General features: G+C 36.2%; 1 protein-coding gene across 2 annotated transcripts in view; it reads right to left on the bottom strand.

Annotated features, from left to right (window-relative positions):
* Window positions 1-3473: 3473 nt before the first annotated feature.
* Window positions 3474-18664, bottom strand: part of LOC114336998 (uncharacterized) — a 70024-nt gene continuing 54833 nt past the window's right edge. Inside the window, exons 4-9 of one of the 2 annotated variants that reach the window (XM_028287378.2) lie at window positions 17891-18041; window positions 11478-12489; window positions 8677-9137; window positions 6891-7168; window positions 5273-5432; window positions 3474-3748 (exon numbers count right to left, since the gene is read on the bottom strand). In XM_028287378.2, coding sequence (XP_028143179.2) covers window positions 5276-5432; window positions 6891-7168; window positions 8677-9137; window positions 11478-12489; window positions 17891-18041 — 2059 coding nt within the window. In that variant the 3' untranslated portion in view covers window positions 3474-3748; window positions 5273-5275. The remainder of the gene's footprint in view (window positions 3749-5272; window positions 5433-6890; window positions 7169-8676; window positions 9138-11477; window positions 12490-17890; window positions 18042-18664) is intronic. The other variant, XM_028287387.2, reaches the window with a different exon arrangement.

Genomic DNA, 18664 nt, shown 5'->3' with positions numbered 1-18664 from the left:
AAATAATGCTAGAAACAGCAGAGATGAAAACATTGCGAAAAATCGATGGTAAGACGCTGTGGGATAGAACTAGAAGTGCAGATATACGAAGGAGATGCAAGGTGGACAACATTAATAACTGGGTGAAAAGCAGAAGAGTATGCGAGAGAAGAGAGAAGAATGGAATGACCACATAAGCCGAATGACAACAAATAGAGTAGTAAGGACGGCGAGAGACGGTTCCCCAATAGGAAGACGATCAGTGGGAATACCACGAAAATGATGGAATGACAACTTACTGGAGGCACATTGAAAAACAGACAGAGTAATGTCTATATAAAAAGAAGAAGAAGAAGAAAAAGAAGAAGAAGAAGAAGAAGAAGAAGAAGAAGAAGAAGAAGAAGAAGAAGAAGAAGAGGTACCTATTACTCTGTAATTAATTTCATTAAAATTTTAATCGATTCCAATTTTCTAGAAAGGGTCTAGGAAGGGTCCTAAGGTCTAGAAATGCTATCTAATATTACCTTCTGTCTGACAATTCGAGTTATTACCACCAGTAGGTACTGCTTAATCTTTAGTGTTCCCCTCATTGCTACCTTCATTATGGTATTTGAACTTACCCTACCTACCTTCCTGTTTAATTCGTTTCTGTTCTGATTGAACATTCTGCACTCGAATACACAGCCTATGCAGTTTCCATCCGCAGCCTTCCCTATTTTTCCAGGTACGTCTTGAGGAAGCCTTGTCCTGTTACGAACTGCGTAAAAAAGTAATGAGTGTCTCTGTCAGGACCCTTCATCCATTCTGCAATAGTTGGAATGAATACCATATTTTTTCTGGTCATATGTTCTCCTGCTTATCCTTCCCGTAAGTTTCTGCCTGTTCTTTGACCATCAGGTACACAACCCGTGATCAGTTGTATGGGCACCGTTGATGTCGTTCTGTATGCACGTGCTCCCCTTATTAATAGTACTCTTTTTTGGGCTTTCTCTAGCATCCTTCTATATTTCTTAACGTGAAGGACTTGTTGCCATACCGGTGCCGCTTATAGCACAGTAAAGTGGACCAGTTCCATTAAAATTCTCATTTGGGCAGTCCCTGGTTCTTCCATGTTGGGTATAATTTTTGGCAGCACCAAAACTATATGGTCTCTGGCTCTCGGAACCTGGAGGATCATCTCTCTCTCTCTCTCTCTCTCTCTCTCTCTCTCTCTCTCTCTCTCTCTCTCTCTCTCTCTCTCTCTCTCTCTCTCTCTCTCTCTCTCTCTCTCTCTCTTGTCGTTTCCCCATTACTGAGGATCGTGATTTCTTCCAATATTCCTAACAATGTTTCTCCATTGGTCTCTATATTCAGCTGCTCTAAGAGCTTCACAGAATGAGTTTTCAGCTGAATGTTTTATTTGGTCAGACCATCTAGTTGGTGATCGCCCTCTTGATCTTCTCCCCGGAACGTTTCCAGAAACAATTAATCTCTCCAAACTGTCGTCACATCTGCGAACCACGTGACCAAAGAATTGCAGAATTCGTTGCAGACATATTGTGGACAGCCTTTTTTAATCTTGAGTTGGTTTAGAATGGAAACGTTTGTCCTATGAGCTGTCCAAGGTATGCGCAGCATTCTTCTCCAGCACCACATCTCAAAAGCATCAATTTTTTGGCGCTCGCATGTGCGAAGAGTCCAAGTCTCTGCTCCGTATAGAAATATTGAGAATACAAGATAGATATGTCTTTTCAAACTTTAGTTAGGCGACTCATCGCATTTTTTGCCATACCAATACGTCTCCAAACTTCTGCTTCACAGTTACCATCGTTAGTTATACTAGACCCGAGATAGACAAAGGTGTTTACTATCTGGTATTCTTGTAACATGTTAGTCAGTTGAATAGTGTCGAATCTGTCGACCACCATTATTGTTGTCTTAGCTTTATTGATTTTCAGACCAACTTTATTGCTTTTGTACTCAACTCTTCGCAGAAGATCAACCATTTCTTGCTCTTTTGCTGCTATAAGTGTAGGGTCATCAGCAAATCTTAAATTGGAGATTTTCCTACCAGCTATTGAGGATCATAGATGACATTTTCTCGGCCGCCAACGGCCGAGAGCTCAGCTCATGCATAGAGCTTGGTTCTCTCTATGCATGATTGACCAGTTTTCGTTATGCTGCACCAGGTCATCCGCATAATTTTCATTACAATTCATTTTGGTTTAATCGCATACAAAAAAATCAGTGAAGAAAATACATAAAGCAAATTTATTCAGTTCTTTAATCAATCAGTTCTCACAACTCTAGAAGCCCAACCAAAGACAAAAAAGAGGATGCCAAAGATCAATAATTATATGAAGAAAGTAGATATCATATACGGCAGATGTGTCAGAAACGTGATCAAGAGATCATAATTGGAGATCTTAATGCAAAAAAATGGAAAGAAAAAATATATAGACCATACATCGGAAATTGCAGTGCTCATGATGCCACCAATGATAATGGAAATAGAATAATAAGATTTACAGTTTCGAAGAGCGTGATAGTTGGATGTACGAAGTACCTACTTTCCTCGCAAGAATATCCATAAAGTAACATTGATTTCGCCTGATGGAATAACATGCTCGTTTGCTATTTATCGGCATGTGTCTTTTTAAATTTGTAAAAAGTTCAGGCAACAGATAGTTACCAAGTATTCTGCACTCCGACTTATAGAGAATTTTCTATGTGTCCAGATAGATGTCACTAACGCGTCCGTAAGCATTTAATATTTTATTTATATTTATGCATACTTCGACAGCTTGGATTCTGCTCACTTCGGAATACACCACAGGCGGCTCCGAAGACGCTGAAAAGCAGAAACCTTGGTCAGCCGATGGTGGTGGCCCTGAATAGAATTTAATCTAAAGCTGTCTTTCCTTCTTCTTCTTCATCTTCTTCTTTTTCACCTTCTTCTTCTTCTTCTTGTAATAGGACTATGTCCTGTTTCTTCAGTTACGTTACAGTCTCTGCTGCAATCCGGAGCTCCAGCTCTCTACCATCGTTTTTTGGGTCTTCCTATGGGTCGCTTGGTGTTGGGCTTCTGTGTCTTCGCCCATTGCGCAATATGTTCAGGGTCCATCGGATCTACGTGGTCTCTCCACATGCGTCGCCGTGCTCTAGTTTATCTCACTACCTTTTGAACGCCTATAGCTCTCTCAATGTATCTTCGTTTCGTAACCTATCTCTGAATGTAATACCTCTTGTGGATCTTAGGGTTTTCATCTCTGTTGTTCTCATTATTTGTTTGGTCTTTGTTGTCTCGGCCCTTGTCTCAGTTGCGTTGTCAGTACGGGTCTAACACATGTCTTATAAATGCGGACTTTGCTTTCGGCGCTCATATATTTATTCCGCCAGAATATATCCCTCAGGAAACCAGATATTATCGTTGCTTTCGTTACCCGCTTTTTTGTTTCTTACCACAGATGTCTGTCGCTGTCTTTCCTTATAAATATGAAAGAATTATTGAAACAGACTTATATACTAATTTATTAACAAACTTCTGGTGCATTTAAAACTAATACAATGTCTTAATTCAACTCAAAATATATGATACTTTTTGCTGATATATAAAGACTATTATGCTGTGCACATATAACAACTCTAGTATTATGATTAATGAACTACTTTTTTTTCAAGCAGTGGTTGTCGTTCTCCTCTAATTTGTCCATATAAAGGTTGTAGAATGGCTTTGGAAATCAACGAGGGTAGTGACTTCAAAGCAATAGGCAACCAAGATTCTCGAGACCTATAACATAAAACAAAAGTGATTGATATACTTACAGTGCTCAGAAGGTATATAATATTAACATCTTTAGTAAAACTAATAATAATCACCAGGTATTAAGTTGGGAGTGTAAAGTGGATGCCTGAAAAATTAAACACGCTCATTTTGGTGTAAATTAGCTTTTTTGTCCTACATTTTCACCCGATATCACAGGCGCCCATACCCATGTTGTTTCGGGTGCTTTAAACTATAATATTGTCATCTAAATTATAAAAAAATGTGATGTGCAACATCTTCACGTCTGCCTCCCCCCCTAAAATTTTTTATAAATAGGCGCCCATGCCCGTTACACGAAGCTTTAAAAATCTACGAGCCAACAACAATAAACCGTGTGTCATAGAAAAAATACCCTGTAATAGAAGGATTTGATGACATCAGACCAGAAGAGCAACAGACATTAAGTGAAGGCAGAGGACCGGAAATGCTAAAGGTAGAAGACTGCATGCTATAAAGTTGGTAAAGAACAGGCATGACACCCCAGCAGATATGTTAAAACTAATTAAAGAAGAAAACATTAAAATATTGGTTAAGCTTTTTCAATTATGTGTACTCAACTGGTGAAATCCCATAGGGTTGGTTGAGGTCTGAATTCATAACTTTCTCAAAAAAAGCAACGCCCGAAACACTGTAGCTACTATAGACTTATAAGTCTTATAAGTCACACTTTGAAGTGTTATTCCTCTGTATTATCCACAATAGAACAAGAAATAAATGTGAAGATGTTAAAATATGGAAAAACCGAACAATAACAATGAATACGAAGCTCAAGTTGGTCGATGCCCTTATTTTTCCCATTGCTGGACTTGTCCTGCACAGAATACTAATCTGTCAGTTCTAGATGAAATCGAGACAACAAGCTAACAGTATGTAGAGTTCAAGGAATGAGGAGAAGTGAAGAAGATCAAGATGAAAGATGAAACGCAAATTGGATTTAGAGATGGATGGGTGAACTATGTAGAGAAACACTTTTTGCACTCAACGTTTTGCTACAAAAATGTCGAGATCCACATAAAGATGTCTTTGCCCTTTTTATTGATTATGAAAAGGCATTTAACACAGACCATCATGACAAATTAACATCTGGAAAACTGAAAAATTATATTGGCATCAACAGCGACCATTCGTATTAATGGGAAGTTAGGCAGGGTTGTGTGCTGTCCCCTGTATAAATTTATATTTAGATCGAGTCTTTAAACGTGCTTTGATCAATTTGGAACATGGTGCATAAATTAATAGAAAACTGATAAATATTATCAGATACTCAGACGACACAGTAATATTTAGCGATTAGGGATCGCTCCTTAAATACTAGGGATTTATTAGTGCCTAAAGTTTGTGAAACTCGTAACAGGTTTGTGCTATTAAGCTTGTTCTGTGTATATAAGCTCTAAATAGTACTTAATGTTAGTATTGTGATAGGTATATCAAACGTGACAGTGTTTTTATATTAAACTAGTGTCAAAACATGCAGGAAACCTATCAAACCTATTATTTCTCGCTTGCTTCCGAGCTCATGTCTATATAGCGAAAATCGTCGGTCAGAATCTTGGTAGTACTAGAAGATTCACACAGGGAACTACTCGGTAACGCCAAGACGACGAACACTAATCGTAGCCTAACAAGAGACCTCTGCAGCTGGCTGTAACTGAAAGATATTATTTTGTCATTAGCTACATGTAATGACCCTTGGTACTTGTTGTTCAAACTTAGTTACCATATTTATTGAAGAAACTCACTAGGTGTGTACAAGGGATGGTACCAGTTCGCCTAGATGCAGTTAAATATATGTCATTTCGCTTAAGAAACCTCTATGGAATCTCTAATTCGGCAGAGGAGACAAATCACAATCAGACCTCAGATCATTCCAAATTGTTAACTAGTGGAAGAATTCGTGTAGGATAACTACAAGAAATTTAGAGGCTGGCAAGCTGAGAAATCTATTCCTTGAACTACAGAAGCTAGACATCTCTATCATTGGAGTGAGTGAGACAAGTTGGCCAAACACAAGAAATTTCATATCAGATTGCTAAGCTGTTTATTTTTTCGGAAACCAAGACCATATGCACCATACGTTCTTCTTATATGTTTTGTGTGACATGTATGATGTTTGAAGCTTCAGGTTCTTGGAACCATTCTCTTTAAAGTTTCTCAGCTAGAATTTTTTCTTTCTGTACAAAGCTGTTATTTTTAAGTCATAATATTGAGCGTCATGCACGTGGTAGCCGGCCGTAAATGCTGAGTGCGAGAGAGATGCCACTCCGGCAGTCTAATTGTGCATCTTACTTGCACTCACATTTACGGCCGGCTACCACGTGCATGGCGCTCAATATTATTACTTATAAATAACAGCTTAGTAATAAAATAATGACACAAGTTTCTTCGGGATCTTGTAGGGGGCATTAAACTTTGATTTAGTCACTTTCTGACTTTCATAAGAATAACTTTTAACCGAGTTATTAAGCCTTGAAAATCGCCATTTTTCGTTTTTTTTTTTAATTTTAAATTGCTTATAACTCAAAAACGATCAACTTTACAGAAAAATTATAAGATACCTTTTTTATCCAGAATGGTCCAAAAAACCTAAAAAAAATGTCCAGGCCAAAAATATTCATTTTCGCAATTTGATTAAAAAAAATTGTTAAAAAAATTTGGCCCACTTTTCAAGTGGGCGACTTCTTGAACCTTATTCTGGGATGTCTCACGAATTTAATTATGCAAAAAAATCTCATGGGAATATTTTTCCCAACGAACCCGCCGTTTTCGTCTTGTCTAATTGGATACTCTGTTTAAAATATTCTCAGTATGCGTCGGTTTGGCCACATTTCTAAAGCATCTACCTTTTTTAGTTTCTGCTGTTAACGCCCACCCTTCTACTTCGTAAAATAGCGTAGAGGGCACGTAATATTTCGTGGTACGCCATCGGATGCTAATGCTTAGGTTAGGGTTGCTTAAGATGTTTGCGCACAGAAATGGGTGTCAATAATTATGAAACAGCATATTCGTAAAATGGTACAACTTTCATTCAACTGTCAGTCAACATTGTCAAGTGCCAAAATAAAAAGTGTTACCTATTGAGTTAGTTAAACAAAGAGATATTACTTACACTTGATTTTCTTCAAGATTCTGGTAATCATCATCTACGCTTAACGAGAATTGCGAGTTTTCCGGAAGCGGTCTACCAAAAATGATTCCAGTTAATACAACGAATATAAATGTAGACCCTTCTTTGACGAGGTCGTCCACAAATGACCATCTGTTTGGTACTCTTGTTTCTAGTTCGTAGAGAAGAATACGTGTACCATACATATAAACCAATAGAAGCACGAAGAAAACTCGGAATCTATTTAACATTGCACATCTACCAACAGATCGTCGTCTAGCCTGAAAAGAAATTCAAATTTTTAAAAGAAAAGGCACTATCTTTAATATAAAGGTCAACGAGTACCCGATAAATAACATTCGATACGTCGACGATACCGCGATAATCACAGATAGCGAACATGATACGCAGTTGATGCAAAATGAAATAAATACCGCAGGAAAAACATATGGCTTGAAGATAAATGCTGGAAAAACGAAATGCATGGCAATAAGAAAAGGCGCACTTTTAAGAATATAACTGCAAGTACTAGATAATGCTCCAATCGAGCAAGTGAAAACATTCAAATACTTGGGAATGATGGTGAATGACCAATGGGATCCTTAACAAGAAATAAAATTCCATACCGAACAAGCAAGACAAGCTTTTATTAAATTTAAACCGCTACTTTGTAACCGCAATCTTTCCTTCATTCTTCGTTACAGAATGGTTAAGTGCTATGTATGGTCGATATTGTCATACGGCATGGAGACATAGACGTTGAAAATATCTTCCATTAATAAGTTGGAGGTCTTCGAAATGTGGACCTTGCGAAGAATGTTCCACATACCATGGACTATGGACAGATAGGGTGAGAAACGAGGAAGCCTTAAGAAGAGCTAATACCGATAGAGAGTTGCTCAACGTGATCAAGGGACGAAAAATTTGACACTTGATCCATATCCTGAGAGGAGAAAAACGCAATCCCTCAACTAATCATCCAAAGAAAAATTGAGGGCAAGAGAGGATAGGCATAAATAACACTAGCAAACTTTTGCATGCCACAAAATACAGACGTCTAACTTTAAGATAATTCGCCAACTCACTATACGACACCATAAGAAGAAGAAAGGAAATGTTAAGTACGGGAGGAATATCTGTAGAAAGATGACTATATTAAAAATGTTGGTGTGGTAGAAACGCACAGTATTATAAAAATATTAGTAGGTTTACAAGCCAGGAAATTCTTCTTTTCACTGGCCCTTTCGTGTACTCAATCTTTCGCTGGAGTATAACCTAAAGTAATCCATAGTAGGCTAGCTTGAGACTGGAATAGATACCAAAAGCATGGAGGCTAATAAGAGTGGCTTTTAAACCCAAACCTGGCGAAACCAGACAGAAAAACACTAATTTCCTGAGGCCAATAAGTGTAATGTCATTCGTATGCATCATGATCTGGGCTATGTGGATACCTGGTCATCTTATCCCATGGCAAATTTTGAGATATATAATGCAACAGACTCTGATTATGGTTACAAAATGGACTTCAAATATTGGACTTAACATAAACCCCAGAGGTCCAAAATCATGAAATTTACATGTCATTTTATATTGCATTTATAACATGGTAGTAAAACAAGCATTTACTTAAGCATAAGGGTGGACCTAACAGTATTACACTGGTATGGGTTCCAGGTCATCGAGGAATATAAAGCAAGGAACGAGCTGATGCACTTGCGAGAACAGCATGAACTACAAAATACTTCGGTGGTATTCGGTAGTATATATAAGAATATCTGTTTTTACTAACCCATATCTGTCTGATGGTCAAAATCACTGGAATCAACATAAATATTGTGCCAGCCCAATCCAACACAATGATCATGATCCTGAAAGTTGTATACATCGTAGAGTTCTGAAAATCCGTTAATAAATCTGTTGCAGCTGCTTGAACCTTAATCATTGTTGAATTTAAGCCTATTTGATCTATTGATGGTAACTGGGATATGTTGATTGCATTTGCTAGTGAATTAAATCCTATTTGATCTATTGAAGGTAACTGGGATACATTCATTGCATTTTCTGGTGTTGTTAAGTTGGATACATTGGCTGGATTTTCTTGACTTTTAGGCAGAAGAACTTGCCCTGCTATTGCTAAAATCTGAATTGGAGCTGCAATGATTAGGATAATTTTTTCTTTTGCCGATAATGTGTGTTTACTGACATCCCATCCGGTGCCATAGAGTAATTGAGTAATGGATTGGAAGCCTCCTGAAAATACAAAATAAAAAATGAAGTATAGCATCTTTGAAATGTACAACATAACAACAAATAAATTTTTGTAAGTAGTCCGAAAATCTTAACCATACTTTAAAAAGTGATTGCTTGTTATTAGTTGCTGTATTTGATATATAAATTTATAAATATTATAGAAACTTTTTCTCTGGAAGATCTTATAATAGATCTTAAACATCTTATAAGGGGTCTAGAATAGCTTATAATACATACAGAACAGCTTAAAATATTTTAGTCCTGTTTAGGTATTCTAGAATTGTTCCGACCACTTCACTCTGACTTACAAATCTGTGCAGCGTCGTGTCTCTAGAAAAAAGTCTATAACAGCTTATAAAAAGTCTAGAATAACTTATAACAGATCTAAAATAGCTCATTAGAGTTACGGAACAGTTAAATCTAGCTCTAGAACAGCTTAGAATAGTTAACTTTGTTTAAGCTTCATTAGCCCTGTTCCTAGCTGTTCTAGAACTATTTAAGTTGTTCTAACATATTCTTATCCATTATTCTAAACCTGTTATAAGCTTTAATAGGCTTCATTGTGGAAGGACGACTTAACATTTATTTATAACGTTAGAAGGTATTGGTGGAGTGGTCCCAAGCAATCCATAAGTCTGTTCCGTTCCCATAGTTTATGTATTTTAAAACTTTTCTTGGGTGATCATTTTTCCCTACCTTCCTGTTTGTATTGTTATTACACCAAACAAGTACTAAAGCAATAAATACCTCGAAAGATGGGAAAGCAGTTGGACCTGATCAAATTCCTGTTGAGTTACTTAGATTCTTAGATGAAGAGGGAATTACGATACTCCAAAGATTTTTCAACCAAATCTATAAAAAAGGAAAATTTCCTGTCCAATGGCTTGTATCTACCTTTATCCCTTTGCCAAAAAAGAACAACGCAACAAAGTGTCAAGACCACCGACTGATAAATCTGATGAGCCATTCTTTAAAAATATTCCTTAAAGTTCTTCACTACAGAATCTCCACAAAATGCGATAAGGTTATTGGTTGCTCACAATTTGGATTTCGAAAAGGCCTGGGTACCAGGGAAGCACTAGTTGCAACCCAAGTGCTAGCTCAGAACTGCTACGATCAAAGGAAAGATGTAATGATGTGCTTTATAGCTTATGAAAAAGCCTTCGATCTAGTACAACATCATAAACTCGTACATATACTAAAACAACTCGACATAGATCAAAAAGACATTCGTTGTATAAAAGCTCTTTACTGGAATCAAACAGCTGTCATCAAGGTGGATAATGAAACAACGCAAGCTCAAAAAATTCTCAGATGTGTAAGACAGGGATGCATTCTCTTCCCACTACTGTTCAATTTATATTCAGAAAGTATCTTCCAGGAAGCTCTTGAGGAATTCGAAAGCGGCATCAAAGTGAATGGTACCTGGGTCAATAACATACGATATGCGGATGACTCGTTATTAATAGCAGACAATATAGAAGACCTCCAAAACCTTCTTAATAAAATTGGAGAGCATATCGAGAACATAAGACTTAGTATCAACATAAAAAAGACGAAGTTTCTTATAATCAGCCGTCAATTATGTCAACATCAAAATGCAAGACTAGCATATAACAACCAAGATGTAGAGCGCGTAAGAAAGTTTAAGTATCTGGGAACCTGGCTATGTGAAGACTGGACTGTCGGATATGGAAATTAAATGTCGGATAGAAAGGGCCAGAAGTGCATTCATGAAATTCACAAACGTCTTTACGAACTCTGACTTTGACCTAAACCTAAGTCTAAGATTCACAAAATGCTATATATGGTCGGTGCTCCTATATGGCATGGAAGGATGGACATTAAAAATAAACACAATGAATAAGCTAGAGGCATTTGAGATGTGGATCTATCGACGAATCCTCAAAGCTCCCTGGACCGCAAGAATAACAAATGAAGAAATCCTGAGAAGAATTGGTACAGAACGACAACTGCTATGCACAATTAAACAGAGAAAGAAATGAAAGATACCAATTTCTGCAAAGCTTAATTGAAGGAAAGATTGAAGGAAGAAGGGAGTGGGCAGGAAGAAAATGTCATGGCTCCGTAATGTCAAACAATGGACAGGACTAAAAAACATAGGAGACCAATACATACTGCAAGGGATAGAGAAAAATGGTCAAACGTGATCGCGAACATCCATTAGTGAATTGCATAAGAAGAAGAAGTAGAAATAAAAACTGGATAAGAGAGGTGCACGATAGGAGTTCACTTTTGAGGCTGGATGATGAAGCGTTCCAAAACATATGATGGATTGTCACTTGAATACAGTAATTAACCATTAACATGTACACTTACCTCTTGCAATTTCGACTCCATAGTAAGCTTTATCCAGGATAGGCGAGTGTTTGCGATACTTCCTAACGTAATACCAACCGCCAGCACGTAGCACTAGAACTGAGGCCTTTAAAAACATCACTGCGACCATCATAAAATGTATCTTGTGTGTTAAACCTGCCTTTATTAAGAGAACCAACATAATTATAGCTACCAGGAAAAATAGAATAGACATTATGATGTACAGGATACCTGACGATTTTTCATCTTTTAATGTATCTGTACTGTTGTTAGAAGGCATACTAAAGTCAACAGGTGGTTCTGTCGTTATACTAGTAGGTACACTCGATCCTTCTGTAGCTATGTTTGTGGCAAAGGAAGGTTCTTCTATCGTTGTAGTTGTAGGTGAACTTTGTTCTATCGTTGTGCTGGTAGGTGAACTAGGTTTTTCTATTGTTGTGCTAATAGGGGAAGTTGGTTCCTGTATAGTTGTTCCTGAAGGTAACATTGATTCTAGCGTCGTGGTACTTGAAGGTACTACTGTTGTTGATGTTGTAAGTCGAGTTGTTTCTTCTGTTTGTGTCGTAGTACTCGAAGATAACACTGTTGTTGTTGAACTTGTAAGTAGAGTTGTTTCTTCGGTTGTGACTGTGGATATCGGTAATTTTGGTGGCTCTACTGGATTTGTTTGAGTTGAATCAGTAGTCAAAGTCGTCCTAATGGATGTAGTGGTTTCCATTTCCTGCATTGTTGTATGGTCCACCGCTTTAATTTTCGGTAAAATTTTAATATTTAAGGGAAGCCTGGGCTGAGTGTTTATATTTATGTCGACGTGTGATTCTTCGGTTGTTATAGTAGAGGTCGATGTTTCGTTTTCGTCAAGAAGGTTCATTCTGGTTGGGTTATCTTCTAAAAATTCGATGTTGAAATCTATTTGGGATTCTTCTACTGCTTTCGTTTCATCGACAGGGCAGCGATGGAAACCGAATGCGTAAAATCCTTCTTTTTGTTTGCTTTTTATTTCCATTAAGAACTTAAAAAAAATAAAATATAGTAAGAAAATAAACAAAAACTAAATAGATATGAAGAAGTGATTAAAATAAAATACAGTGGAACCCCGATAAGTCGGCCCCGATAACCCGGAAGTCCGGCTAACCCGGACCGATTTTCATCAGATAAACATTTTGATTTTCAATATTTTGTATTTTTCAATTTAATTGTGGCTTATTTACAATCATTATCAGACAAACCTTTCAACAATAAAAATGTATGTAATATAATATTTGAGAGATAATGTGTATGTGTGTAAATTGAACTGTACGATATTAAAAATGACTCATAGCACACGCCACAGAAACAACAGCCACCTGTCTGTAGTATCTATTCCTTTTTATTTCAAACTGTCAGCATTGTTTAGGAAAGACTATTTAAAAAATTCTTTTATAAACAATGGTCTTTAGTATTGTGTGTCTTGTATTGTTCGCTTCCATTTGCTTACGTTTGGGTTTGGTGTTTTTTTAGTAATTTTAATGAGTAGGTACTGTGCATATTTATAAATATATTTCATGTTATTTCAATTCTAACGGAGTTTATCTGTAAGTATACCGTATTTTATTAATTTTTACCATATTCTCCGGCTATCTCGGATTTTCGATAACCCGGATCGGTCGCGGTCCCGATTAATCCGAGTTATCGAGGTTCCACTGTACTGCTGACCCTGTGACATTTTAGACCAGTGAATTTAGCACAAAATAAATCTATTTTTAAATACAGCACCTAGAGACGTGCACCTTTTCGCATTTAGTCCAGGAACCGAAGCTTTTCACCTCGCAATTTTTACAGAATGGATCGATTTGCTTGAAAATTTGAGAATAAGTAGTGGATAGTCCAAGAATCAAAATCTATATGATGTCGAAAGGCGCTTTTACCATGGAAGTAGTTGCCACCCCATCTCGGGGGTGGAAATTTTTTATTATATTTTGACCGCAAAAGTTGATAAAAACATTAATTCTAAGCAAAAAATGTTCTATACATTTTTTTGATAAAATTAATAGTTTTCGATTTATTCGCTATCGAAAGTGTTAGTTTTATATCGAAAAAATCTCTAAATAGCTCTGCACTACTGCATTCAAGCCATTGCCGTAAGTTCTTAAGCCAGGATGTTCTTCGTCTTCCCACATTTCGCTTTCCTCGGATTTTGACTTGCATAATAAGTTGTAATAATGAGTATTTTTGCCCTCTCATCACATGTCCCAAGTACTCAAGTTTTCGTCTTTTGATAGTTAGTTTAAACGTAAGTTATTCAAAACTTCTCCATTGATAGATATACCTTCTATTGAATCTGAGAGCGCTTCTCCTGACGGACTCCTCTTTGTATTTTGATATCTTGGGTGTCCTGGTTGTCAACTCTTATCACGACTATCAATATTTTTGCTTTTTAATTTATCTACAAGCTTTTTATGTTGAACTTTATCAAATGCCTTTTCAAAGTCTACAAAACATAAGAACATATCCTGATTCATGTCCATGCATCTCTGGGTTAGCACATTCAAGCCGAACAAAGTACCTCGTGTGCTCATACTATTTCTAAAGCCAAATTGTTTGTCACTGATTTCATATTCGAGAGTTTTAACAATTCTGCTGTGTATTATTTTCAAAGATGTTTTAAGTGTGTGACTCATTAAATATATTGTTCTGTGATTCGAGCAGGTTGTTGCACTTGGCTTTTTGGGAATTGCTACAAAGGTCGATTGGAGCCATTGTCTGGGGATTGTGGCAGTCTGATATATTAGATTAAGAGTTCAACCATTACATCAATACCATCTTCATCAATAAGTTTTAATAATTCGATGGGCACATCATCTGGTCCAGTAGCTTTACCCTCTTTCGTGTTTTTAATGGCATAGATGACTTCTTCTCTTAATATTGGTGGTCCGGTATCCTCTGTGATTTCTAATGTCAGTTCTCCTCTTTCATCATTAAATAGTTGTTGGATGTAATTGGTCCAGTGACACAATCTCTCCTTCACGTCAGTAATAATATCCCCTTTATAATTTTTAAGGGTATTCGTTCTTGTGCTTTTTCTAGAACCTGTCATTTCTTTGATTTTTTTGTGTAAATTAAAGCTGTCATACTTTTTATCCAAATCTTCTATTTCTTTGCATCTGTCGGAGAGCTACCCGTCTTTTGCCTCTCGAATTTTCTTTCTGATGTTTCTCTGAATTTCTTTGTATTTATTCGGGTCTTTTGTTTTTTGTTTTCTTCGTTCTTCCATAAGTTCAAGAATTTCTACTGGCATCCAAGGTTTTGTTATTTCTCCAAGTGGTTTGAGGGTTTCTTTTCCAACTGACACTAAGGCATGTTGAATTTTTTCCCATTTTTGGTCAACAGTCAGAGTTTCCGCAACTATCTTCTTTGACTTTCCTTAAGTTCTCGTTTATTTTAACTTTCGTTTCCGCATATGTGTTGTCTTGTTTAAGCCGCCTTGTATCCATGATTTTATTGGAGCTAGGGCTCTTTACCTTTTTTAGTTTCACTCTCATAGAGAAAACAACAGGGTTGTGATCGGAGGATATGTCCGCTCCTGGATAAGTTTTAGATGATATTATAGAATTTCTATATCTTCTGTTGACGATAATATAATCTATTTGATTTCTGACTATTTTGTTGTTATTGTCAGCTGGTGACTTCCATGTATATAGTCTACGTTTAGGAAGTTTGAACAAGGTATTTGCAATTATGAGTTCCTCATTGATACAGAAATCAACAAGCCTATCGCCACGTTCATTTCTTCCGAGTCCATGTCGCCTCACACATTTCTCCACTTCTCTTTGACCGACTTTAGCGTTCAAATCGCCCATTATAATATTTATGTCATGTCTTTTAGTTAGCTTTAAGACATTGCCAATTTGTTCATAGAAGGCCTCTATGGTGTCTTCATCCTTGTCTACAGTGGGTGCATATACTCGGCCATAATATACTTAACGTTAACATTAATCAAGTGGAAACATTTAAATACCTGGGAGCACTGTTTGACAAGACCGGATTGATGGGAGCAGAGATAAAGCAGAGAATCCTGAAAGACAGGCAAATTATGGGAAGCTTGAATTCATTTTGGTGGGATACGAATATTTCTAATAAAAACAAGAAAAGGGTGGGCAGAGCAATAGTGGAGTCGGTATTGTGTTATGGCTCGGAAGTGTGGACTCTCAACGCAGATCTGAAAAGAAGGTTGCTAGCCGTAGAAATGGACCATATAAGAAGAAGTGCAAGAATTTTAAGATGGGAAAGGAAAACTAACGAAGAAATAAGAACAAGAATGAACGCTGAGGAAACGGTAGTAGATAGAATAGAAACATGGCCCCCGCTACCATATGTGCAAAGTGTGCAATGCACACGGGCGCCATCCTTTAGAGGCGCCAAAACCCAGGGTCAAAAATTGCAAAAAAAGCAAAGAAACAAAAAAACAAAAATTAATTTTAAAATAAAAGTTGAGAAATTAAATAGGATTCAGTTTAAACACACACAAATTTTTTTAGTATATTCAGGTAGTCAGGCATTTTAATTTATTTTGTTATGCTTTTATTCTGTTTGTTTGATTTTGATATTTTAGCCTACTAACAATAGTCTATTTACTCACGGTTTTTGTTGTAAATTTTAAAGAACCGCTTATATTGACATAAAAGTTGTCATACACATAGCTAACAAGACAAGAAGTGATACCTACTGTACCGACGTGTGCTTTTGCTCTGGGGGTAAAAGGGGTATTCTCAGGGGAATACGCCTGAGAATACCTGGGCACTGGGGGTATTCTCGGGGGTGAGAAAACATTCGTTCAAAATGAGTCCGGAATTGGATAAACTGACTAATTCTAAGCAACTTTTGTTGTATAGAGATTTTCACTAAGTCAATTCTTTTCGAGTTATTTGCGAGTGAGTATGTTCATTTTTCAACAAAAAAAAACCGTTTTTAGACGGATTTTCGCAATTAAAAACAAATTATTTTATCGAAAAAATACTCTTAGCAAAAATATAGCTTACAAGAAACTAAAAAAAAAATAATTTAAATAATAATATGAAGTCTGCAAAACCCAGTAGAAAGCATAGTTGTAGCTAATGAAAAGTAGGTTCTTGTTCGTCAAATTCCAAATCAAATATTTCAACTTGAAATAACCAAAAAATTAAGCACTTTTCGGGGAAAACTCATTACAACTCCTTTAAAATGTTTAATAAAAGCTTTATTTATATGATCTGTAAGTTTCATCGGTTTAAAGTGCTCATTTTTGAAAAAATTTGGTTTTAAAGTATTTTTTTTTCAATTTTGAAAAAATTTCTTTTTCCAAATAACTTTAAAATTAATTAGTGATACCAAAAATCTCAAGCAGTAAAAAAATGTAGATTTTGCTTTTCTGAATATTTTGGATGTTTTGTTTTCCTGTAAGACAAAAATTGGAAGATATAGCCGTTCAAATTTTGCATACACTCATGATTAGTGACTCGTTCAGCCCCTTCGCCCTTTTAACTACAGCCTTTTCAAAAATAAGCACTTTGAACCGATGAAACTTGTGGTGAAGCGGTAACGATTAATTTCATTTGGGATGCTAATTAGGGGGTGGTTTTCATGATTTTTTTACCAAAAAAAGGGACCAACATTATTTTTAACTTACCTACTTACTTTTGATGTTAAAAAAATATAGCTTCTTTTAAACACTTTTCGAGTTTTCCCTGATAAGTGCTTGATTTTTTGGTTATTTTACGTTGAAATATTTGATTTGTAATTTGACGAATAAGAACCTCCTTTTCATCAGCTACAACTCTGCTTCTGCTGGGTTTGCAGACTTCATGCATAGGTACTTACACCATTTTTTTTCACTTTTTTATAAGCTATATTTTTTGATATAATACTTTGAGTTATTTGCGAAAATCCGTCTAAAAACTTTTTTTGTGTTGAAAAATGAACATAAATTTACTCGAAAATAACTTGAAAACTATTGAAAAGTATTGACAGAGTATTGAAAAGTATTTTTTGAACGTATGTTTTTTTCACCCCCGAGAAGGGGTGAAACTCACATTCTAAAGTTCAGTTTTCTGGTTTATTTCAAGCACCTACCTACCTTCAAAAAATAAATAAAAACATGATCCAAAATGCCTTAAGGGGCGCCAAAATCCTTTTTTGCACACAGGCGCCAGTATCTCTTACGGGGGCCCTGAATAGAAAGATCATTGAAATGGTTTGGACACCTATTAAGAATGCCTGAAGAACGTTGGCCTAAACAAGTAATTCAGTGGAGGCATTGATAGCGTCAAGAGATCGATGTATGGCCGCAATTTACAAGAAGACGATGCCTTGGACAGGCAATTATTGCAACATAATTGTACCAGTAAATAGATAGATGAATTCTAGTAATAATATTATATTATAAAATTTATACTTACCGATGTGCTATAATGTGTATGTCCATTATGATCAGCTGATAACAGAGGAATATTTAAATCTGAACAATTATTGATAATGCCAGAGTCAAAGTCGTGTTTCTGCGTGTATATATTAAAATAGTTGTATATACCTTCGCATTTCATTTGAAGCCTACAAAAAACTTAAATAATTACACCATTTTACAGTACAATAGTATCCAACAAAAAGGCACGAAAAGTTTAAAGAGGTTTAGAAGAGAAATGATGATCAATTTATCTCTAATCATTTGTTTTTCATGAAGAGTATGTAACACTACGGTTACAACAATACTTACAGGTATTCACAACTGACGAGAGCATACATCAGGAATGGAACAACATAAAGAAATGCATCACAAAAGACGCAAATGAAGCAATCGGGAAGAAGGAGTTTAGAAGAAAACCCGTTCTAAGAAGACATCAAGACATAAGACATCAAGAATGTAATAAAATAAAATCATAAAGTATACATCTCCACAATTTACAAGAAGCTGGATTGTCTTCTTCTTCTTTCTTTTTGTATGTAGGCTTCAAAGACTGTTTTTTCTTCAATATTAGCCTCCTAAATTGTTTAAATTATCGCACCATATTTTTCTTGGTCTGCCAATAATTCTTCGTCCATTTGGTGACTTATCTCGTGCTATTCGTACTATCCTATCCTCTGCCATTCTACTAATGTGTTCGTTCCACCCCTGTTTCCGTTTTGTTACCCATCCATTTATATCTTCTACGTTGCATGATCTTCTTGTGTTTTCG

This window comes from Diabrotica virgifera, chromosome 8 (assembly GCF_917563875.1).
Source record: "Diabrotica virgifera virgifera chromosome 8, PGI_DIABVI_V3a".
NCBI classification, from domain to species: Eukaryota; Metazoa; Arthropoda; class Insecta; order Coleoptera; family Chrysomelidae; genus Diabrotica; species Diabrotica virgifera.
This window is presented reverse-complemented; position numbering and strand designations above follow the sequence as displayed.